This window comes from Xenopus laevis, chromosome 5S (genome assembly GCF_017654675.1).
Source record: "Xenopus laevis strain J_2021 chromosome 5S, Xenopus_laevis_v10.1, whole genome shotgun sequence".
Classification (NCBI taxonomy): domain Eukaryota; kingdom Metazoa; phylum Chordata; class Amphibia; order Anura; family Pipidae; genus Xenopus; species Xenopus laevis.
This window is the reverse complement of record NC_054380.1, coordinates 32,049,766-32,075,665: the sequence shown is the minus strand read 5'-3', so window position 1 is coordinate 32,075,665 and position 25,900 is coordinate 32,049,766. Positions and strand designations below refer to the sequence as shown.

At 40.7% G+C, this 25,900-nt stretch overlaps 1 protein-coding gene across 1 annotated transcript; it reads right to left on the bottom strand.

Annotated features, from left to right (window-relative positions):
• Positions 1-620: 620 nt before the first annotated feature.
• Positions 621-24,140, bottom strand: LOC108717792 (MAL-like protein). The gene is made up of 4 exons (XM_018265141.2): positions 23,924-24,140; positions 14,240-14,410; positions 3,673-3,810; positions 621-2,900 (listed from the first exon to the last, which is right to left on the bottom strand). Exons 1-4 carry the CDS (start codon positions 24,029-24,031, stop codon positions 2,838-2,840), a joined length of 480 nt encoding a protein of 159 aa, XP_018120630.1. The 5' UTR covers positions 24,032-24,140; the 3' UTR covers positions 621-2,837.
• Between the last annotated feature and the right edge of the window lie 1,760 nt (positions 24,141-25,900).

The window sequence follows — 25,900 nt, the reverse complement described above, 5'->3', positions numbered from 1 at the left end:
TCCTTAACCTCATGCACTCTTATGCCCATCTCCTCAATTACCTGCACTCTCCTGCCCCTTTCATTAACTGCCTGCACTCTTATGCCGCCTGTTCATTGGTCTGTGGAATCATTTTCTACCATCCACAAATGGCACAGTCTTGTCTATTCTGTAATATATAGTGAATAATGTGCCCCCTGTTGTTAAAACCAGTCAAGCTCCAAACAGACCACGAACATATGTCATGGTTCGTGTTTCCCAATACCTATATTGATGCATGGCTGGATCCAATCAAACAAATACATGTCAATATAATCATTTTAGGACATCTGTGTATGGTTATAGCATCTATACCTGAAACAAAGGGACCTCAGCCAAGTGACAATTGTCACAACAGTATACTAATGATACAGTATACTAATGATACAGTATACTAATGATACAGTATACTAATGAAGCTGGCGTGAGTGGAATGGAAATATCTGCAGGTGCCATCCATGAATATAATCAAATTGATGAATAACACAGTGTACATTTGGCCATCAATTATTTTCTCTTTTGATTTTGATATAAATAATGGAATTTAACAGTACTCCACTACTACACATGTACATAGACAGAAACAGATGAGGCAGCTCAGATACGCACAGGACATTTTAATGGTATGGCTTTGCAAATGTCATATAATACCGTTTTCATGTTCCACTCTAAATATTACATGTGAACAACTAAAAAAGGACAAGTAAAGAAAAAAAACAAAACAAAAAAAAACTAGGGGATGTCAATATATTAGCAGCCTTCAGTGATTAAATTTGGAAACCTTTTACCCAAACCTTGTATTATACCTATGACCACCTCAATCAGCAACACAGGACACCTGGGGGCACAAAAAAGATGTAATTGAGACATTCTGCAACAAAGAACCAACCCAGGGTAAAGGGTAATAACTCTGGTCACAATGGGATCTTTGGTCATTAAGGGATTTAACAAACTGGTACCTTCCCCTGGTGTTTTATTACTTTACTTGTCCTATAAAATTAATTATATTATACTCTACTAAATTGATTCTGGGCTAAAGAACTGAGGATGCCATCCATTGGTTAAAGTAAAACAAAACCAAACATTAGTCTGGGGTACTAACTGTAGCTTTGTGCAAGTATTTTGCAGCCGTTCAGATGGCATCGTCCAACACAGTGAAAAAGTAAATTTGTGACACACAAACTTGTTCACCACCTGAGTGAGGAAATGAGCAAAACCAAACTGTCACTCAGCAGTCAGAACTCATAACAGCCCTTTACTGTATATGTATCACCCCCTGTAAATAGCTGGACGACTGGCTGACTTCTCAATTAATCTTTTTCCCCCAAAGACTAACAGTATCCTATGTAATAAATAAAAACCCCTTAAAAAGTCATATTTTTGCAGTGGTTTTAGGAAATTGGAAATTACAAGCATAATTTCAGTTCCGTTTCAATGCGGTTTAGACGCTTCACGAGATCTGATTGTAAGCAATACAGGTTGTTGTAACATAAAACATAAAATGGTTTTAGCATTCTTTATCTCTGCCTGGTCATTATCTATTTATTAAAGAGAAATCTCTAGACATCTCCCAGAGCCAGAGTCAGCCATTGATGTGTTCAAGTTGTGTGGTATAAAATAGAAGAGGTCACTAGACTGACCATTATCCTCTTTTTACATGTATTTGTACCACAAATTTAAATAGCTATAATCAAATATCATGAAGAGCAAAGTATTTATTTTGTCCTCCCCTGTGGGCATTAAATATGCCCAGACTTTGTGAGATTGATTTTTTACTGTATCAATGATTTACCACTTGGCTTAAAACCAGGGTCTCTAGGCAAAAAGCCAATATCAAAGGCTGATATGATTCAGGGAATATGTCTAAGAAGGAAGGTTGTGGAATTAAATTGTAGAAACTTTATGTGATGGGTTTTCTGATTTTAAGGTTTGGGTGCCAATAATAGCCCAGCCCTATACATAGTCCGACCAAATAATCAGTCCCTCAAGCAGGAGGCCTTATTGCGACAATAGTGTGACAATAGTCCCATGAATCATTGTTCCTTAAACCCTGAGCAAAATAATTTTATTATACAACCCAAAATAAAAGAAACAGTTTAGGAAAATCAGAGTAAGAGAAAAAAAAACAAACAAATAAATATATATATATGATTGACAAACAGAGCATAACAGAGAAGAAAGTGCTCAATGTTATTAAAAATATAGCGGGTTTCAATAACACTTTTCATGCACCCTTTATACCATTATATATATATATATATATATAATATATATATATATATATATATATATATATATATATATATATATATATATATATATATATATATATATATAATATACTGTGTCTGATTTCTTCCCAGCCCAAGGCTGTGACTTTAGGCATCCTGGCTCAATATGTGTGTGATTAGTTTTACAGTATTTTAAACGTTTCCCTTTAAATCAGAGATATAATTAGAGGGCTAGCAGGCAGGGGTGGCTGCAGATCCCACTCTGTGCTATTTGTGTAGAGCTACAGAGCAGGATTTGTAAGTAAAGGAGAAGGCAAGAATCCCCATGTGTGAGCCATGCAGTCATGGTAGCGATGTCCAACTTGCAGCCTCTAGTTTTTTGGGGATTCTGGGAGCTGTAGCTCAATGATACAGGGGAGTTACTGGTTGGATGTGTGTAAAATGATAGTATTGAGAATAATCCCATATTTCTGTTACGGATATTAAATATTTGAAGTTTTCCAAATTTCCCATATGCATATTGTTTCACGTTGGGTTTATATTAGATTCCAGTGGGGGCTCTCATGTCTCTGTCTTTCTGTTGGCTCTTCAGCGAACATAGGACTGGAAGCTGTGCAGCATATATAAAAGTGACGTAACAAAAGCAAAGACCTGAAAAACAAGAAGTCACAGGTAAACATACAAACACCAACTGCCCCTCAGTACAAATAACAAGAGGTGATAACTTTATACCTAGAAAGCTCAGCACTTGTTTCTTGATATACCAAGCAATTGGACCATGACAGACTGCTGGGTGGTGTTGTGGGTGGAATTACTGTTTTGTATACTTTGGAGCAGGAAAAAAATGTCAGCCTTAAAAACTGTGTCATAATAAATGAACTAAAATGTTCAGCAGGTCGATAAGGGTCAGGGCACACAGGCAGATTTGGGGAGATTAGTCGCCTGGCGACAAATCTCCTCTTCTTCGGAGCGACTAATCTCCCCGAACTGCCTCCCTGTCGGCTAAAATGTAAATCACCGGCGGGATGGCACTCGGAGTGATTTGTTTTCCGAAGTTGCCTCACTAGGAAACTTCGGGCGACTTCGGAAAACGAATGGCTCCGAGTACCATCCCGCCGGCGATTTACATTTTAGCCGCCGGGAGGGCAGAGGAAGGAAATTCGGGGAGATTAGTCGTCTCAAAGACTAATCTCCCCAAATCTGCCTGTGTGCCCTGACCCAAACAGTTATCCGTGTCCTTGTAAACTAATGGCTGCATTCGATTCCTAATTTCCAGCATCTAACACATTCTTATACATGCACTTTGTCTATATATTTACATATAGTCATTTTGTCTCTGGGGAATCTATAAAAGAAGAGTTGCAGCTGTGCATATTTTGTTATAAATGCAAATGACAGTGGCTACATACAAGGCAAGACTTACCGAGGCTGCACTTAGCAAGCGGTAATTAACCAATGTGCAGCTTGAATTTATTGTACTATTACATACTATTGCTGCATTCACCACTAGAACAGCAGCACTGAGGTAAAAGATTGCAGCGATTCCGTGATAAATGACATCCTAGTGAAATAAAAGGAATAAATAAAAAAAATGCATTATAACCAGACACGTTAAAATTCAGATGCTTCTAGAAATATGTATTCACTCAGGCCTGTCCCTTTAGTATTTAATTCTGTGTATTTTAAAATGTGCATTTGTGCAGTTAAAACATTCAGTAAAATCTCTGAAATATATGGAAGTATGGAATAATGTTAATTATTGTACATTATCCCCCATATGTAATAAAAAGGCACTAAGTTTGCCCAGTAGCAGTAACCAATAGCAACCAATAAGATGTTTTCTTTTAAACATGTGTCCAGTAAATTGTACCTGCTGATTGGCTGCTATGGGTTACTGCTCCTGGACAAACCCCCTATAAGACACATTTGTGTTCTGATGCCTGTGTATTGGGTTGCCACTAGAGATGTCGCGAACTGTTCGCCGGCGAACTTGTTCGCGCGAACATCGGGTGTTCGCGCTCGCCGGAAGTTCGCGAACGTCGCGCGACGTTCGCCATTTTGGGTTCGCCATTGTTGGCGCTTTTTTTTTGCCCTCTCACCCCAGACCAGCAGGTACATGGCAGCCAATCAGGAAGCTCTCCCTGGACCACTCCCCTTCCCTATAAAAACCGAAGCCCTGCAGCGTTTTTTCACTCTGCCTGTGTGTGCTGAAGAGATAGTGTAGGGAGAGAGCTGCTGCCTGTTAGTGATTTCAGGGACAGTTGAAAGTTTGCTGGCTAGTAATCGTTTTGATACTGCTCTGTTATTGGAGGGACAGAAGTCTGCAGGGGTTTGAGGGACATTTAAGCTTAGGTAGCTTTGCTGGCTAGTAATCTACCTTCTACTGCAGTGCTCTGTATGTAGCTGCAGTGGGCAGCTGTCCTGCTTCTGATCTCATCTGCTGACTGCTGCAATAACAGTAGTCCTTGTAAGGACTGCTTTTATTTATTTTTTGTTGTTTTACTACTACTACTACTACTACTACTATAAGAGCCCAGTGCTATTAGTCTAGCAGTGTTGGGGAGTGGGACTGGTGTGCTAATCTGCTGCTCCTAGTAGTTCAGCAGCACCAACTTTAATTTTTTTTTTTAATATTCATTTTTTTTTATTTTACTTTTTTTTATTTACTACCGCTGTAGTAGTGTATAAGTTGACCTTTTAGGCATTATTTGCCCTGTAGGCATTATTTGCACACTGTTTTCTTCAACCCGCCATCGAGCTGTGTGACCTTGTTCACATTCTGTCTAAATATCCATAATATTACCGTCTCCAGAAAAAACACCGGAGTCACTTTTTCAAGCAGCCATAATATATTTTACGTAATCCGTATCCACCGCTGTAGTAGTGTATACGTTGGCCTTGTAGGCATTATTTGCACACTGTTTTCTTCAACCCGCCATCGAGCTGTGTGACCTTGTTCCCATTCTGTCTAAATATCCATAATATTACCGTCTCCAGAAAAAACACCGGAGTCACTTTTTTCAAGCAGCATTCATATATTTTACGTAATCCGTATCCACCGCTGTAGTAGTGTATACGTTGGCCTTGTAGGCATTATTTGCACACTGTTTTCTTCAACCCGCCATCGAGCTGTGTGACCTTGTTCCCATTCTGTCTAAATATCCATAATATTACCGTCTCCAGAAAAAACACCGGAGTCACTTTTTTCAAGCAGCATTCATATATTTTACGTAATCCGTATCCACCGCTGTAGTAGTGTATACGTTGGCCTTGTAGGCATTATTTGCACACTGTTTTCTTCAACCCGCCATCGAGCTGTGTGACCTTGTTCCCATTCTGTCTAAATATCCATAATATTACCGTCTCCAGAAAAAACACCGGAGTCACTTTTTTTCAAGCAGCATTCATATATTTTACGTAATCCGTATCCACCGCTGTAGTAGTGTATACGTTGACCTTGTAGGCATTATTTGCACACTGTTTTCTTCAACCCGCCATCGAGCTGTGTGACCTTGTTCACATTTTGTCTAAATATTGATAATATTATCGTCTCTAGAAAAACCACTTGAGTTACTTTTTTTCAAGCAGCATTCATATATTTTACGTAATCCGTATCCACCGCTGTAGTAGTGTATACGTTGACCTTGTAGGCATTATTTGCACACTGTTTCTTCAACCCGCCATCGAGCTGTGTGACCTTGTTCCCATTCTGTCTAAATATCCATAATATTACCGTCTCCAGAAAAAACACCGGAGTCACTTTTTCAAGCAGCATTCATATATTTTACGTAATCCGTATCCACCGCTGTAGTAGTGTATACGTTGGCCTTGTAGGCATTATTTGCACACTGTTTTCTTCAACCCGCCATCGAGCTGTGTGACCTTGTTCCCATTCTGTCTAAATATCCATAATATTACCGTCTCCAGAAAAAACACCGGAGTCACTTTTTTCAAGCAGCATTCATATATTTTACGTAATCCGTATCCACCGCTGTAGTAGTGTATACGTTGGCCTTGTAGGCATTATTTGCACAGTGTTTTCTTCAACCCGCCATCGAGCTGTGTGAGCTTGTTCACATTTTGTCTAAATATTGATAATATTATCGTCTCTAGAAAAACCACTTGAGTTACTTTTTTTCAAGCAGCATTCATATATTTTACGTAATCCGTATCCACCGCTGTAGTAGTGTATACGTTGACCTTGTAGGCATTATTTGCACACTGTTTTCTTCAACCCGCCATCGAGCTGTGTGACCTTGTTCCCATTCTGTCTAAATATCCATAATATTACCGTCTCCAGAAAAAACACCGGAGTCACTTTTTTCAAGCAGCATTCATATATTTTACGTAATCCGTATCCACCGCTGTAGTAGTGTATACGTTGACCTTGTAGGCATTATTTGCACACTGTTTTCTTCAACCCGCCATCGAGCTGTGTGAGCTTGTTCACATTTTGTCTAAATATTGATAATATTATCGTCTCTAGAAAAACCACTTGAGTTACTTTTTTTCAAGCAGCATTCATATATTTTACGTAATCCGTATCCACCGCTGTAGTAGTGTATACGTTGACCTTGTAGGCATTATTTGCACACTGTTTTCTTCAACCCGCCATCGAGCTGTGTGACCTTGTTCACATTTTGTCTAAATATTGATAATATTATCGTCTCTAGAAAAACCACTTGAGTTACTTTTTTTCAAGCAGCATTCATATATTTTACGTAATCCGTATCCACCGCTGTAGTAGTGTATACGTTGACCTTGTAGGCATTATTTGCACACTGTTTTCTTCAACCCGCCATCGAGCTGTGTGAGCTTGTTCACATTTTGTCTAAATATTGATAATATTATCGTCTCTAGAAAAACCACTTGAGTTACTTTTTTTCAAGCAGCATTCATATATTTTACGTAATCCGTATCCACCGCTGTAGTAGTGTATACGTTGACCTTGTAGGCATTATTTGCACACTGTTTTCTTCAACCCGCCATCGAGCTGTGTGACCTTGTTCACATTTTGTCTAAATATTGATAATATTATCGTCTCTAGAAAAACCACTTGAGTTACTTTTTTTCAAGCAGCATTCATATATTTTACGTAATCCGTATCCACCGCTGTAGTAGTGTATACGTTGACTTTGTAGGCATTATTTGCACAGTGTTTTCTTCAACCCGCCATCTAGCTGTGTGTATTATCGTTTCCAGAAAAACCAACTGAGTTTTTGTTGTTGTTGTTGTTTTTTTAAAAATAATGCCAGGCAAAGGCAGGCCGCCACGCAGAGGCCGTGCTAGGGGCCGTGCTGCTATGCAATCCTGTGGCCCTAGCAAATTGCCCAGTTTTAAAAAGCCAATGACCCTGAACTCCCAAAATGCTGAAGAGGTAGTTGACTGGCTTACACAGCACACCCCATCCTCTACCGTTTCTAACTTTACCACAACATCCTCCTCATCCTCCACTGCTATGGCCACCCCACGTAACACTTCCTCCACCACCGGTGCCCCTTCTTCACTGGGGTCAGAGGAGTTATTTTCCAATGAGTTTCTTGAACTGAGTAATGCGCAACCATTATTGCCAGAAGAAGATGAAGGAGATGAGGACCTTACACCAGATTTAATTCTGGCAGAGAACACGATAGAGATGGACATAATGAGTGATGAGGAGGAGGTCCCCGCTGCTGCTTCCTTCTGTGATGTGTCAGAAGAAATTGATGCATCTGAGGAGAATGATGATGAGGAGATTGATGTTTTGTGGGTGCCTAGTAGAAGAGAGCAAGAGGAGGGTAGTTCAGATGGAGAGACGGAGAGTCAGAGAGGCAGTAGGAGAATAAGACTTAGAAGAAGCAGGGAGGACAGCCCGCAGGGATCAGCAGGGCAACAACATGTATCGGCACCTGTGTTCAGCCGGCCAACGCACCCGCCATTGCCGCCAATACCGCCAACTCCGCCAACTTCTACTGTTACCGCCAGATCGCACACTTCCAAAAAGTCAGCAGTGTGGGATTTTTTTAATGTGTGTGCCTCTGACAAAAGCATTGTAATTTGCAATGAGTGCAGTCAGAAACTGAGCCTTGGTAAGCCCAACAGCCACATAGGTACAACTTCTATGCGAAGGCACATGAGCGGCAAGCACAAAGCACTTTGGGAGCAACACCTCAAAGGCAACAGGCAAACTAAAAGCCACACTCCTTCTGGTCCAGCATCTTACTGCTCTACCTCTGCTCTCCTTGACCCGTCTGAACCACCCTCCACTCCGCCTTCCACCTTGACCACCTGTTCCCATTCCCAGTCATCTGCCACCAGCCAAGTTTCTGTGAAGGCCATGTTTGAGCGTAAGAAGCCAATGTCTGACTGTCACCCCCTTGCCCGGCGTCTGACAGCTGGCTTGTCTGCACTCTTAGCCCGCCAGCTTTTACCATACCAGCTGGTGGACTCTGAGGCCTTCCGCAAATTTGTAGCAATTGGGACACCGCAGTGGAAGGTACCCAGCCGCAATTTTTTTTCTAAAAAGGGAATACCACACCTGTACCAACATGTGCAGAGCCAAGTTACCGCATCTCTGTCACTTAGTGTTGGGCCAAAGGTCCATATGACTACTGACGCATGGTCCTCCAAGCATGGTCAGGGCAGGTATGTCACCTACACTGCCCACTGGGTGAACTTGGTAATGGCTGGGAAGCAGGGAATGGGTAGCTCAACAACAACAGTGGAGTTGGTGTCACCGCCACGGATTGCACGCGGTTCTGCCACCACCTCTACTCCTCCATCGCTCTCTACCTCGTCTTCTTCTTCTTCTTACTCTGCTGCTGGGTCCTCCTTCTCCTCCTCCACACCTGTGCACCCCCAGCTCCCCTAGGCTATTCGACGTGCCAGGTACGCCGTTGTCACGCTGTCTTGGGGATGACGTGCCTGGAAAGCAAAAACCATACCGGATCTGTACTCCTGTCATCTCTGCAGTCACAGGCCGATCGGTGGCTGACCCCACACCAACTGCAGATCGGAAAAGTGGTGTGTGACAATGGAAGCAATCTGTTGGCAGCGTTGAGACTAGGCAATTTAACACATGTGCCCTGCATGGCACATGTGTTAAATTTAATAGTCCAACGTTTTGTCTCCAAGTACCCAGGATTCCAGGACGTTCTCACCCAGTCCAGAAAGGTGTCGGCCCATTTCAGACGTTCCTACACAGCCATGGCACGCCTTGCTGACATTCAGCAGCGCTACAACATGCCAGTCAGGCGTTTGATTTCTGACAGCCAGACTCGCTGGAATTCAACGCTCCTTATGTTGGAACGTCTGCTGCAACAACAAAGGGCCGTCAACGAGTACCTTTTTGAACTGGGTGGTAGGACTGGATCTGCACAGCTGGGGATTTTTTTCCCCCGTTACTGGGTGCTTATGCGCGATGCCTGCAGGCTCATGCGACCTTTTGAAGAGGTGACAAATATGGTCAGTCGCACCGAAGGCACCATCAGCGACCTAATACCCTTCGCTTTCTTCCTGGAGCGTGCCGTGCGACGAGTGACAGATGAGGCTGTAGACCAGCGTGACGAGGAGCTGGAAGCGCACGATTTCTGGTCGGAATCACCAGAACGAACCCAGGCACCTGCTGCAACGCAGGGAGAGGTGCCAGAAGTGGAGTCAGAGGAGGAAGGTGGCTTTGTGGAGGAGGAGGAGGAGGACCAACAGGAGCAGGCTTCCCAGGGGGCTAGTGGTGACCTTTTGGGGACCCCTGGTCTTGTACGTGGCTGGGGGGAGGAGACCATGGATGATGCAGTCCTTGATAATGAGGAAGCGGAGATGGATAGCTCTGCATCCAACCTTGTGAGAATGGGGTCTTTCATGCTGTCATGCCTGTTGAAGGACCCCCGTATCAAGAGGCTTAAGGAGAAGGACCTGTACTGGGTCGCAACGCTACTAGACCCTCGGTACAAGCATAAAGTGTCAGAAATGTTACCAACATACCACAAGTCCGAAAAGATGCGGCATTTACAAACCAGCCTGCAAAACATGTTGTACAATGCTTTTAAGGGTGATGTCACTTCAGGAACTCATCAACATTCCAGGGGCAGAGGTGCCAGTAATCCTGCCACGAGCACACCTGCAAGGACAAAGCCCTTTGGCCAGTCTGTAACGTCAGACATGCAAATGTTTTTCTGTCCAAGGCAGCGCCACAACCCTTCTGGATCCACCCTCAAAGAACGCCTCGACCGGCAGGTAGCGGACTACCTGGCATTAACTGCAGATATCGACACTCTGAGGAGCGATGAACCCCTGGACTACTGGGTGCGCAGGCTTGATCTGTGGCCAGAGCTGTCACAATTTGCCATGAACCTCTTGTCTTGCCCAGCCTCAAGTGTGCTCTCAGAAAGGACCTTCAGTGCAGCAGGAGGGATTGTAACTGAGAAGAGAACTCGCCTAGGTCACAAAAGTGTCGATTACCTGACCTTTATTAAAATGAATGAGGGGTGGATCTCGGAGGGTTACTGCACGCCGGAAGACTTGTTCTGACTTCTATGCAGCTGTCCTTCTCTTCAAGCCTCATGACTCCACACACAGCTGTCCTTTAGCGTCCTCCTCCTCCCTCCGCCACCGTTACAAACTAGGGTGCAAACCCTACTGGTTTAATTTTTTCTGGCCTCTGTGCTTCAGTGGCTGCAACCAAAAAAACTGGGCAAACAATGTCTACAAGGTCAACGTATGGCAAAAAATGACTATTTTCAGCATTTATATGGCATATTTTTTCTGGCAACTGTGCTTCAGTGGCTGCATCCAAAAAAATGCATATTTTCTGCATTTATATGGCATAATTTTTCTGGCCTCTGTGCTTCAGTGGCTGCAACCAAAAAAATGCATATTTTCTGCATTTATATGGCATAATTTTTCTGGCCTCTGTGCTTCAGTGGCTGCAACCAAAAAAATTTATATTTTCAGCATTTATATGGCATAATTTTTCTGGCAACTGTGCTTCAGTGGCTGCGACCAAAAAAATGACTATTTTCAGCATTTATATGGCATATTTTTTCTGGCCTCTGTGCTTCAGTGGCTGCGGCCAAAAAAACTGGGCAAACAATGCCTACAAGGTCAACGACGTTGACCTTGTAGGCATTGTTTGCCCAGTTTTTTTGGCCGCAGCCACTGAAGCACAGAGGCCAGAAAAAATATGCCATATAAATGCTGAAAATAGTCATTTTTTGCCATACGTTGACTCAACGTATATGGCAAAAAATGACTATTTTCAGCATTTATATGGCATATTTTTTCTGGCAACTGTGCTTCAGTGGCTGCGACCAAAAAAAATGCATATTTTCTGCATTTATATGGCATAATTTTTCTGGCCTCTGTGCTTCAGTGGCTGCAACCAAAAAAATTTATATTTTCAGCATTTATATGGCATAATTTTTCTGTCAACTGTGCTTCAGTGGCTGCGACCAAAAAAATGCATGTTTTCTGCATTTATATGGCATAATTTTTCTGGCCTCTGTGCTTCAGTGGCTGCAACCAAAAAAGTTTATATTTTCAGCATTTATATGGCATAATTTTTCTGTCAACTGTGCTTCAGTGGCTGCGACCAAAAAAAATGCATATTTTCTGCATTTATATGGCATAATTTTTCTGGCCTCTGTGCTTCAGTGGCTGCAACCAAAAAAATTTATATTTTCAGCATTTATATGGCATAATTTTTCTGGCAACTGTGCTTCAGTGGCTGCGTCCAAAAAAACTGGGCAAACAATGTCTACAAGGTCAACGTATGGCGAAAAATGACTATTTTCAGCATTTATATGGCATATTTTTTCTGGCAACTGTGCTTCAGTGGCTGCGTCCAAAAAAACTGGGCAAACAATGCCTACAAGGTCAACGTATGGCAGTTGTTTAAAGAGAACAGTAGATTACTAGCCAGCAAAGCTACCTAAGCTAAAATGTCCCTCAAATCCCTGCAGACTTCTGTCCCTCCAATACAGAGCAGTATCAAGCAGATTACTAGCCAGCAAACTTACTATCATCTGTCCCTGAAATCACTAACAGCTCTCCCCCTACACTATCTCTTCCAAGCACACACAGGCAGATTTTTCAGATACATTTTTGCCCTTGATCCCCCTCTGGCATGCCACTGTCCAGGTCGTTGCACCCTTTAAACAACTTTAAAATCATTTTTCTAGCCAGAAATGTCTTTTCTAGATGTTAAAGTTCGCCTTCCCATTGAAGTCTATGGGGTTCGCGAACCGTTCGCGAACCGCTCGCGTTTTTGCGCAAGTTCGCGAATATGTTCGCGAACTTTTTTTCCGACGTTCACTACATCCCTAGTTGCCACTTGTCCGGATTTCATCCGAACAGCCCAGTTTTTCGAAGAGCTGTCCAGGTGAAAAGTGCCTTTCCGGATCTCCAAATAAGGGCATTGAAGTTAATGTCATCCAACCCTGCCCCTGACATCATCCACCCCAACCCCAACATCATTGGCACGCCACCCACATCACTGATCTGTCCCCCAAGTCATCCACCCCCCAGCCCGTTTCCCCCCAATTGAAAAGGAGACAACCCAACCTGTGCATGTCAGGGTTAAACTCAATAAAGGGGTTGTTTACCTTTAAATTAACTTGTAGTATGATGTAGAGCAATGATCCCCAGCCAGTGGCTCATGAGCAACATGTTGCTCCTAGTGGCCTCAAAGCAGGTGCTTATTTTAGATTTCATGGTTCGGAGGCAGGCCCGGACTGACAATCTGTGGGTTATGGCAAATGCCAGAGGGGCTGCTATAAGGTGCCATAGAAAGTCAGTATTTAGTGGGCTGGTGGCGGCTGTTTTGGCCTCTGTGTGGGCTGATTGGGCCTCTGTGTACCTGAAATCCCAGGGCCTATTTTGATTCTCAGTCCAGACCTTGTTTTGCATAAAAAACAGGTGTCCTGCCAAACAGAGTCTCCTGTAGGCTGTCAGTCCATAAAGGGGCTACCAAATAGCCAATCACAACCCTTATTTTGCACCACCCAGGAACATTTTTCATGCTTGTACCTGTATTGCTCCCCAGCTCTTTTTATATTTGAATGTGGCTCATCGGTAAAAAAGGTTGGAGACCACTGATGTAGAGAATAATATTCTGAGACAATTTGCAACTGGTTTTCATTTTTCATTATCTGTGGTTTTTGAATTATTTAGCTTTTTATTCTGCAATTTATAATTTCAGCAATCTAGTTACTAGGGGCAAAAAAGGCCAAATGCAGACCAAATCCTGAACTAAATTCTGTATTGGGTACATACCTACTAAATATGTTAATTTGGCAACACGGCCCAACCAGCAACTGTTTACATATATGACCGGAATCGGGGAATTCAGATAACATATGTAAAACTTAAATACACAGAATTCAAAAAAAGCTTGTAAAAATATTATCACTAAATATTATTAATAAATCACATCTTTAGCCAAATTGATACCACTACCCCTCACCTTATATTTACAGCATTAGGGTGACATGGGGGGGGGCATCATTAGTGCAAAGAGCATCATTTTGCTCTCTGTACAAGAAGAGACAAATTTAAAAATTTGAGGTGGCTTCTTTTAGGGATGCACCAAATCCACTATTTTGGATTTGGCCGAATCCCTGAATCCATCTTGGAAGATTCGGCCGAATACCAAACCGAATCCGAATTTGCATATGCAAATTAAGGGTGGGAAAGGAAAAAGTGGAAAAAAATTGGTTTAATTCCTTGTTTTGTAACAAAAAGTCACCTGAAATCTCGCCCTCCCCACAATTTGCATATGCAAATTAGGATTCGGATTCGGTTAGGCCAGGCACAAGGATTCGGCTGAATCCGAATCCTGCTGAAAAAGGTGAATCTTGGCCGAATCCCGAACCGAATCCTGGATTCGGTGCATCCCTAGCTTTTTTGCTGCCCCTTGTTACCTGAGGGGTGCTGTTTGAGTCAAGTTTCTCAATTCATGGCTAAAGCACCCGACTACCCCTTCTTTCAAATGTATTAGAATTAAAAAGAAATCTTACCACTATTCTCCAGGTTCCACAGTTCTTTTTGTGCAATCCACACACATAGACCATGAGCAGTATCAGCGAAAACAAGAAACAAGACACAGACACATACATGACCCAGCCATTGTTGATAGAAATAACGACTCCAGTAGCAGCGACCAAAATCCAGACCCAGCATCCCAATATCTGTGTAAAAAAAAAAAAAAGAGTAAACATTTTTTCTGGTGGTCATATTGGAAGCAAGAATCGCAGTGCACACAGTGCAATGTAATATTAGATTAAAACTGTTATTTTTCAAAATATAAGAACTCACTACGGCAAGGCACTAAAATAGGCATGTAACTGGTATGTGGAATCTTCGTTAGTGATGGGATGAACTTGCGCGATTCCCCATCGGCGAATAAATTCTTGAAAATTCGATGGCGAAAACGAGACTTCAGGGCCGTTTTAAAAAATTTTTCGCCGTTTTGCGAATTCTGCGCACATTCACCCATCACTAATGTTCTTTTATTTGTACTATGTGCCAGTTTATCAGTTGTACCAGCTTTGATATGTAAGGTACAAGATGAAGCATACGTCTGGTACTATTGTGCTTTACATCTGACTTAGGTAGTAATTAAAAGGTTCCCTTTGCATGTTACACCAGTTGTAAGCTGAGTCATGAGTAAATTGCATTTTTATTAAAGAGTCACTTTTATGCTAGAACAGAAAAGTCTATTTTCTGGTATTCCTAGTTAAACAGTAACACAGTCTTCCTTTATGTCAAGAATTCTAGATACACATTCATGATGAAAGAAAGTTTCTCACAGGACACGTGGAAGGTTCAGTTACCAGTTACATAAAAGGATTATTTTAAGGGCACCTATCATTTAAAAAATTGTTTCACCGGCAGAGGTAATATAGGGAAACAACAGGATTTTTCCAAGAAAACACACGTGCGCGTAGCGCTGCAAATGTTTCATCCACATCCATTTTATGGACGCACCACCTTATTTCCATGTCCATTTTACAAAATTTGGCAGGTTATGAAATTTTGAACACATTTCTAGAAGTTTTAGGTCAATGTATTATGTGTTATAGCAGTTTTGAAAATGAAGGTGAAATTGTCCTTTAAGATGTGAGTCTTAGATATCCCAAGAGATTTGCTTATCTTATTAGTTACATTTGTATATTTGCTTATCTTATTAGTTACATTTGTATATTTGCTTATCTTAAATTGTTGCAAATGTATCGAAGGGCAGCAGCTCCGTGTTCTGGGCTTTCAGCCAAAAAGCCTTCTATTTTAATTAAGTTTCAGAAACTTTGTATCTTTATCAGTGCAGGAAATCAAAGAGAAACTTGGGACTTTTTAGTAAAAATCTGGGACTGCAGGCGGAGCTGTCAAAATCACTGATGTAGCACATGCATCAAAATTTAAAAGGACGGTTCAGCTTTAAGTTAAAGTCAAGTATGTTATAGATTGGCCACTTCTAACAAACTTTTCAATTGGTCTTAATTTTTTAATAGTCACATTACCAATATATGCTGTGCCAGAATATTCTGGAAGAGATCACTATATATATATATATATATATATATATATATATATATATATATATATATATATATTATATATATATATATATATATATATATTTATATATATATATTTAGATGAAAATGTAAGGCAAAATTTTAAAAACTGGGAGACTCTGGCTTTGTATAATATGAAAAAATTTGATTTTACTGAATATAATAAATATACTTATATTTATACAATAATAAAATCTCATTTTTGCATATTATACAAACCCAGAGTATACCAGTTTCTACCTTTTGCTATATATAGCAAAACCATTATCCAGGTATAGAATATATTATTCAGAATGTTTGGGACCTGGGGGGTTTCCAGGGATTCTACATACGTAAAGGCAGAAGGGTGTTATTTTTGTAATTGTTTCCACTTCCCATGAATTCAATCTTACTATTTTTTGCTCAGTGTATTTCTTTCTAAATCTTGCCATTTTACATCTGTTTCTCCATCATCCTTTCTTGTTGAAGTTGAAGTAGAACATGGAAAAAACAATACATGATAGTAGCAAAACCCTTTTCACTAAAGCTGCCTTGGGCATGGGGCAATAATGATTTTACAACCCACCATAATTTAAATGGGTGTGTGCAGCATTTCTCAATTAATTGGCCAACCCCAGGTTCAGACTGGCAAAATAATTAGTGGGTGTTAACTAAGAAGGGTGAATTCAGCACATTCCATCTGTTCTTTTGCATCTGACAGCATATAATATCAGTGCCTTTCTGCCGCTGCTGATCTTTATATATTATCAGAACAGAACAAAGGTTTTTGAGCCACAAGATTCCAGCATGTTATATACATGAATAGGTTTCCTAAATGTTAAAAGTAAGTCATGCAATATCACTGTCTTCTGTCTTTTAAAGCACAAATGGATAGTGATGGGTGAATTTGTCCCGTTTTGACTCACCGAAAAAATTTGTGAATTTCCCACGATATTCGCGAAACGGCAAAGAATTTGCAAAACGAATTGAAGTCAATTGGCGTCAAAAATATTTTGACGCACATCAATTTCAACACACGTGACAATTTTTATACGCGCCTATTTTGTCCAAATGCATTAAAGTCAATGGGCATCCAAATAATTTTGACACACAACAATTTTATGCGCGCGACTATTCTGACGCACATCCAAAAAATTTTGAGGCGAATTGCGCCTGACAAATTTATTCGTCCATCACTACAAATGGAGTCTGAGAAGACAGACAGGGGACTGACAACTGAAACCTTCAGCAAGATGGCAGACCCCGCAGGCCCTTTAGAGGTTCTGAGCTTTCTATGGGGACAGTATGTGTATTTCAGGAAGCTAACCAGCGGTAGATGTATTGATGATATTTTGTTTGCTTGGTGAGGACCTAGGGATTCTTGTGAAGAGTTCATTGAAGAGTTCATAATCTTAATAATAATGATTGAGATTGAAGTTATTGTATACAGAAAGCAGATGGATATTCAAGTTACAAAGTAGAGTACCCCAGGACCTGAATGAAGAGTGAGGCCCAAAAGATGTTGATGTTTTCCATGGTCATTTGGAAGTTGTTGTGACTAATTGTCTCTGTTTGACTGTTTCTTAGAGATGCTGACCTCTTCCATGGTCTTTTATCATTCCAGCCCCTTGGGAAATGGAGAATTGATGCATTTGTTATTGCGGACTTTATGGATGACCAAAAGTGGAGCAGGGCCTGATTCCAATGCTCTCCTATTCAACAATTATCTGTGGAGATGATATTATACATGCAGCCCTCTGTGGAAAATATTTTATTTGCTCAGCAACACCCTTGAAGACCCCATATATATATGCCTACTATGGAACAACTGGATGACAAAAGGTCAAGTTTTTTCTATCTACAGGACTGAAGTACAACATGGCTGGCCATGTAGGTCTGTTTGTTGTATCTCATATTTGTATTTGTAACAATAATGGATCAAGTCTGTTACCTGGACAGGATTGTTAATATGGAATAAGTGCTTTGGAGGCAATAGTGACTATGGATTCTTTTGGAATGGTCCAGTAAAATAGATCATGCTTCCACCAGAAAGGGGACTACTTCTTGCATTTAATATTATTATTATACATTTTGATATGTATTATAATAATAATAATAATAATCATGTATAATGAAATGATAATTTTCATTGATATATTTATGTAATGCAGGTAATATTTGATACATTAAACATATATGGTCAATTTACTTATTGTTATTGATATTTGATTATTGATTAACAATATTACTGTAACATTTCTCTGTACTTTGCCATCTTTCCTATTGTTGGAGATGGTTTGTGTTTGAAGTGGGTTTCTGATTTGTGCATGCTTAGTTAGGTATCTATGACACAGAGTGTATTTGGGTGTACGAATAAGGAGCTGGCCTATGGACATAGAATATCAATTCAGCATCAAAATGGGAATACCAATATGGTGCAGTTTTTGCTTTAACTGTTTTGCAAAAGTTCCGATGTGCCTGAACGTGAAGAGGTCAATGGGTAAATGCAGCAAATCTGACATAATGCCGGAAAGATGGTTGATAAGAATGTTTGGTTTTTTTCATTGCTCTAATTGGTTACTTTAATACTTTTGGCGCAAAAATCTCCAGGCTTAAATATTGTACCTGGCCAGCACAGTGTTAGTTTATCCTTTTTGGCTAGATTATTACCTTCATTTCAGAATAAACTGTTTTTTTTTTTTGCCTAATATTACTAACCATGGGGGATGAGGATCTCTTTTATTTTTTTGGAATACAGTTGAAGCATTAAGTACATAAAAAAGATGTGCAATTTTTAACTCTATGCTGATGTTATTATAAAGTTATAATAACGTGTGTCTAGTTTTGATTACCATTACTTCTGTGGAAGCCTTCATTACTGGATTTTCTCTGTTTCTATACAGTTCTTTAAGTTTGTTACTTTCTATGGAGGCACCTGCAAGGGAACCAACCCTTCTTAAGAAGCCAGAAAAGCAAGATGAGAATTCACCAAGAATTTATACAGCATGGATGCCCACACATCAAGGCACAGAGGTAGGTGGCTGTGGGTGTAACTTGCTCCGGACTGGAGCAGTGTGCTGGTAACTGTGCCCTGGGAAGCACGCCAGACCATGTGCTTAACAAAAACGATATTAAACCAAGTTTCTGAAGTAACTAAAGCCACATGGTGACTTAATGTATACCTGTGTGGCAGCAATACAGTTTTGCACATATAGAATATAGCTAAGCATGGAACAAAAGCTCAATTATGTAATACCTCAAAAAGTGTTTGAGATGTTATTAATATTTGGACTTTCCCATCCTTGATTTCGAAAGAATCTGTTTGATTCCTGTTTTGATCCCTGCCTGCCTGACTATTCTGAACTCTGCTAATTCTGACCCTGACGATTCTGAACTCTACCAGTATTGACCCATGCCTGCATGACTACTCTTTGAACACTGCCGGTATTGCCCCTGGCCTGATTGTTCGTGCTTGAACTCCGCCTGTTCCGAACCCGACCTGCCTGCCTGACTATGCTTTTCGTCTATTCCCTTACCTGTTGCCTCCCGTCCAAAACCTTGGAAACGCACATGCAGCTTTCAGAACATCTGCTTTGCTCTTCTTAAGTTAAGACCTGACGCTGTCTGAGTAGCTTAGGGCTCCTCCCAAGGCCAAAGGTGGCTGCTACAGGCAGAAGATTGAGCCGTGACCAGGGAGCTTCTGAATTTAGGGAGCCATACGTGACAGGCATGGTCAGATAGCTCAGATAGTATTATTATGTATGATAGATATCAGCCAAACTGCCTGACCAAATCAGGGAATGCATAGACAAATTAAAAGAGAACTATAGCCTCAAATTGAATACTTAAACAACAGATCATATTATGTGGCTTATTAATCATACCAAAGTGGAATATATATTTAAGCAAATATTGCCCTTTTACATCTTTTCCCTTGAGCCCTCATTATATTATATTCTCTGTGCTGCCTCAGAGATCACCTGACCAGAAATATTGCAGCTGTAACTGTAACAGGAAAAAGTGCAGGAATAAAAAACATAACTTTGTTCATTAATTGGCTCATGTCAGGGTCGGACTGGGGGGCTCGGGGCCCACCAGGACTGCTGCTCCAGGGCCCCCCTATGGCCCCCCGGCCCCTACTGCAACGCGCCGAGCATGACTGTTTGAATGCGCCGCTCTGCGCGCATGCGCAAGCAGCGGGGCTGCGTGTTGCCGAAAACAGGCAAAAACATTTTTTTTAAAAACTGCAGAGGGGGTCTGGCCCACGAGGGTCGGGCCCACCGGGTTATTTCCCGGTTTCCCGCGGGCCAGTCCGACACTGTCTCATGTGACCAATGCATGGTACTTTGCAAGTGCTCCATGATTATGCAATGAACAATTTACTGTTCTATAGTGCCAGTAAGTTGGGTAGGCTAATACTAAAAATCGAAGACACACAGAGCTAGTCGTACCAGCTACTCTACAATACTGAGAATCACCTCTCCTAAAACACAGATAGGGGCAAATTCACTAAAGGGCGAATTTTCGCCTACAAGGGCTTCCCCAAACTTTGCGCCACTTTGGCAGCCGTTAATTGCTACCACTGTGCTAATTCACTAAAATGCAAAGTTGCGTCACGGCAGCTGAATGTTGGATGATGTTTCGTTAACGTTAATTCGTCAGCACAAGCATTTAATATCGAACTTTCAACAGCGTTCTTTTCTGCCTAGTGAAACTTTGTTAGAACACTTACGCTTAGGTCAATTTGAATAGGTCTGGTACATATAGGTCCTATATATGTCTTTATTAGGGATGTTGGGAAAATTGCTTGAAGTGGCCACTTATTATTACAAATGTTCAAGGAAGCAAAATAAAGAGATCTTCTATTGTTCTAGACATGAGCCCGCCCTAAAACAAATGTGGGATGCCTCTCAAATGGTTAAAAAAAATATTATAATAAAAAATTTGAAGTTACAAAATTTAAATACAATCCCACTTTAAAATATCTTTTTTTTTTATATTTTTTATAACTTTTAGGCATACAGGATATGATGTCACTGACATAAGATTGAGACGGATGTAGCTTCATCTGATCAGTTTGCCAGGTCTAAGCCGGCGAAGGAAATTGTGAAAAATTTGCACTGGTGAAAAGGGTTTGAAACTTCGTTAGTGATGTGCTCTTTTGCTAATGAATTGTCCTCTACGCCTCTTAGTAAATTGACGATCTCCGACGATCTCCCTGCTGATTGGATTTCTGGTGAATTTTTTGCTAGTGACGGCCACTTCACCCAAAATTGCTTGTGGAGTCCTACCCTCAAGGGCTTGTCTGAAATAATAATAGTATAATAATAGTATAATAGTTCCCCATGACACATAGGGGTTTATTTATCAAAGAGTGAAGTTAATAGTGAAGTTCTGCCACTAGAGTGAAATTCCGCCACTCTCCATTCATTTCTATCGGATTTTTATAGGCGTATTTATCAAAGGGTGAACTTTCACTTTCACCCATTGATAAATAGGCCTTTCAAAATCCCATCCCATAGAAATGAATTAAGAGCTGCGGAATTTCACTCTAGTGGCGGAACTTCACTCTTTGATAAATTTACCCCCATAGACATAGTAGCCTATCACAAAGCTCTTTGACTATGAACAGCTTTGTATTGACTTAAAATTATACTATGTCTCCTTGTACACTCACTTCTAGGAAAACAACCAGTGTTCACCAAAACTTAGGGCCTCTCCATGCACAAATCCATCATAAAGCAAATAATAGAAGGCTGAAGCACACAGTACTTGGATAGAAGGCAGACACAGAGTCCTAATACACTTGTTGCTGAGTGTCTGAATTTCAGGGACCAAGCCCTTCTTCAAGTGGACTTCAAGTACACTCAAAACATAGAAAACAATGAAGCCTGTTTTTAAACAGGTATAAGTATCACAGTCTAATCTCATGTGAGGCATACACCTTAAAAGGGTGGTTAACTTTTAGTATGTTATAGAATGGTCAATTCTAATCAACTTTTCCTTTGGTCTTCATTATTTATTAGTTTTTGAATTATTTGCCTTCTTCTTCTGACTCTTTCCAGCTTTCAAATGGGGGTCTAAAAACAAATGCTCTGTAAGGCTACCAATAATGTTCTGTAAGGCTACCAATTTATTGTTATTGCTACTTTTAATTACTCATATTTCTATTCAGATCCTCCCCTATTAATATTCCATATTCTCATTCAAATCAATGCATGGTTGCTAGGGTAATTTGGACCCTAGCAATCAGTTTGCTGACATTGCAAACTAGACATCTGCTGAATAAAAATGTACTTAAAACGCAAATAATAAAAAATGTAAACCAATTGCCAATTGTCTCAGAATATCACTCTCTACATCATACTAAAAGTTAACTCAAAGGTGAACAGCCCCTTTAAGGGGACGCCTACTTTTGAAATCAGTCATGTAAGACTGGGTAAAATGATCTAATTTCTGTTGCTTTGCCTTTGCACAGTGTCGGACTGGGATGCTAGATTTCCCCATCTCCCGACCTGCCACTAACCATTCAGATCAAATAAAGTAGTAAAATAACAGATCAGACGATGTTCTGCCCCTGACAGCAATCGTACGAAAGTTATGTCTGACAAAATCTAGTGACAGTCTCCCACTGAAAATCGTACGATCGGCAATACACGCAGAGATATTATCGGCAGCCGACAGAAATCTTTTAACCTGTCCGATCCACCAAATGTCCGATCTCCACATGCGGTCCGAAAATCTTTTGAATCCTCAATTCGTACGATCAGATCTTTGCGTCTATGGCCAGCTTCAGAGCGTGGGCCAACTATTATTCCTACTCTCCTCAACTCAACCTCTTTATTCTCCTAGTCTTTTATATTTACTTACTATATTTTTCCATTATTAAGTATTTTTTTCCCATAAAGAAATAGGGAATGACCATGAGATAGGCCAAATGTTTAGAAGCAAGGATTGCCCACTGAAACCTGGGCCCACCGGGAGTTTTTCTGGTATCCCAGTGGGCCAGTCCAACACTGCCTTTGCATATAACTACATATGTGTTTAGCTAATTATGTATTAATGGACAAGGAAACACCAATGCCAATGCCAATCTGTTAGCCCCCCCCAGCTATGTTTTAGGTTTAGCACCATGCCACCATGTTTCTTATCTGTTAAAGTCATTCTTTGGCAGACTTTTGTATGTTGCTCTACTGCACTAGTCTGCACTAGGGATGACTGTGAAGGGTAAGTAAGCTACTAAAAAAGCACCTCCCTCAGGTAAACAAATGTAGCTATTGGTGGGGTCTAAAATATTACCATCCCCTCTAAAATTGTGCTTTCCTAGTCCAATATATCTGACTATTTCCACTAAGCAATTCGAAATAAATCCTAATGACACATCTATCTGCAATAGCCTTTGCCTGATATGTAGCCAGTTTATTTTTAAAGAGATCAATAAAAAGCAGCTACCGCTGTTAATAAGTGGATTAATGAGCAGGTTGATTGATTGATAAGAACGGTTAAACTGGTTATTCATGCCCAGATTTCGGGTGACCTTCTGGAAATGAATTCCAGGTCCAGTATCATTTTCAGCAGACCATCCTGCAGTCCTGTTGGATAACAAATGTTGTTGTGTCATGTTTGAAGTTTTCACCTGCTGATGGACCTTGTTGGTGGGTACCTGATGTATAACAAAGCGAAGCCCAAACAAACAGAACACATGTGTATGGCCACTCATGCAGCATCTGTCTTTTTAGCCCACAGGCTAATTGGTTGGATACCACAGGAGATCGGACGTGTAGCAAGGCAAAGTAAACGTCTCCACTGCAGTTTTAAAATATTTTATGGAAACTGAATAATGTAATATTGTAGAAAGGGAATGTTGACGATGAAATTATCACTTTAAATAGCAGAAATAAACCTGCTATGGCTCTGCTATTATTGTTAAACTATACATACAAATAGACAGTATTTATATACAGGATAAAGCATTTGTTCCTTTTCTTTGTATATTTTTTCCCATAGTCTGTGCTGCATAAAATAACTCTATATATTTTTCATAATGGCAAATCTGACTGATGTTATCTGCATTAATAAGAACAATAACCAAAAAAAAAAGGCAAATTCGTATTCAGACATTCTACAGGTCCAGAAGGTGTCACTTACCAATTCTATCAAGATAAAGGCATATGGCAATGTACTGAAGACTCTCGTCCCACAGGGAATATCTGGAACTTCACAGCTGGATGGCATCTGGATCTCCTGAGAGGCCATTTTTCCTTAGGGCAGTTTGCTCCCTGTAGAGCTGGTGCAGATTAATCCTCAGCAGTATTCTAGGCTGTCTGTGTGCAAAACGTAGCAATCAGTTCAGTTTAAAGTATGGGTTCATATAGACACACCTACAGGGACGTAGACTGAAAAAACCTGTTCCTTTGACTGGCACCTCTGGATACAAAGGGGCAGGTGATTTGTGGTGTATCAGTCACAGTAATGATGAAGATGATTATGAATGCAGGCACAGCAAACTCCTAGGAGGGTAAATCACATAGGATACAGAATGTTAAATGATTGATAGGAGATAAGCTAAATGGTCAGAAACATCAGGAATGCAACAATTTTATGTATTTTTACAACATCAGCTGATGCTTTTCATGCGTAGTATGGGCAGATTACAAGTCTGAATAGAGCCAATAAATAGCAAGTTCCATACTCAGGTAAAACAGAGGTGTGCTCTTATACGCAGAGCTAAAAAATGCAAATGTTTTGGAATTCACAGTGAACTTTCTGGGGTAAGAGGAGAATATTGTGTTATCTGTAGAAATGTCACCACAGCGTCTATCTGTGTCCTGGGCAGCAAGTTAAACATTTGGCCAGTTAGAAGGCTGATTGCCATTTAGTTAAAGGACTGTGCCAGAAATGCCACACTTTGGCAAGGAGATTAACATACACACCTACTGCTGCTAGGCTTTGAAGTGAAGAGCAAATAAAGAACACTGAATTTAATTTACAGAGCTTCCACTGAAATAAACAGAATGGCTTACCTGTATAAATATAAAGCTAAGCATTAGTATCAAAACCTAGACTAAAGAGGAACTGCTATAGACATATGACTTCCCATGTGATGCTCCTACTTACCTAAAGGGTTTCAGTGGCATTGGAGCAGAACACCATTCCTAAATGCTGGATTCATGAACAATTTCCAGTTCAGTTGCTATGGTGTACAACACCTCCACCACTTCTTTGGCCACTTGATTAGATTACAATGTGGCAGTATAAGTGTAGGGGATTTTTTTCTGCAGATTTAAAGTAGACTTCACTTACAACATGTATTGGGCTCCCACAGGGTTGGAGCTATGTATATAACTAATAAAGTTATATACATTTGTTGTGCTTATTTGACCTCATTGTCTGTACCCATTCATATGCCCTTAAAGGAGAACAAGCTTAACTAAAAATGAAAAGTGTTGTGCATTATGTTTTGGACCACAGCCCTTTTGCAGTAAAGATCTGTGTCTCCAAAGATGCCCCAGTAGCTCCCCATCTTCTTTTCTGCTGATTCACTGCACATGCTCTGTGCTGCTGTCACTTACTGAGCTTAGGGACCCACTAGCAATATACAGTACACATAGAATAGAAATGTCACAATATACTGTAAGACTGAGGCTGATCAGTAAATAATTATTGGCACAAGGCATCTCAGAAAGTAGCACAATTAGCATCAGAATTTAAGTCCTGAAGCATCATCTTATATGACAGGCCAACCTCATTTTCTACTTGATTAGTGACAACCCCTAAGCTTAGCGTCTCAACAGATGCTCAAAGTACACTGAGCATGTGAGTGTCACAGTCACTCCTAACAAAATCCAAGATGGTAAACTCCTGTGACAACTTTGAAGTCCTAGATCAGGGCTGTCGAACTGGCGGCCCGCGACCCCCCCCCCTTATATAGCCCTCCACATCAAAGTCTGCCTGCTGTGTCTGTTTACCATATGTAAAATTTCACACCTTATTCAAAATGCTAATGGGCACCAGCACTGTGTCACTGTATGTAGTACATATTAGGCTGGTCCTGATTCCTGTCTCCTGCTCTGTTCTGCCTTCCATATGCTCCCTGTGTGTCATACTTTGGTATTTGTTCTGGGG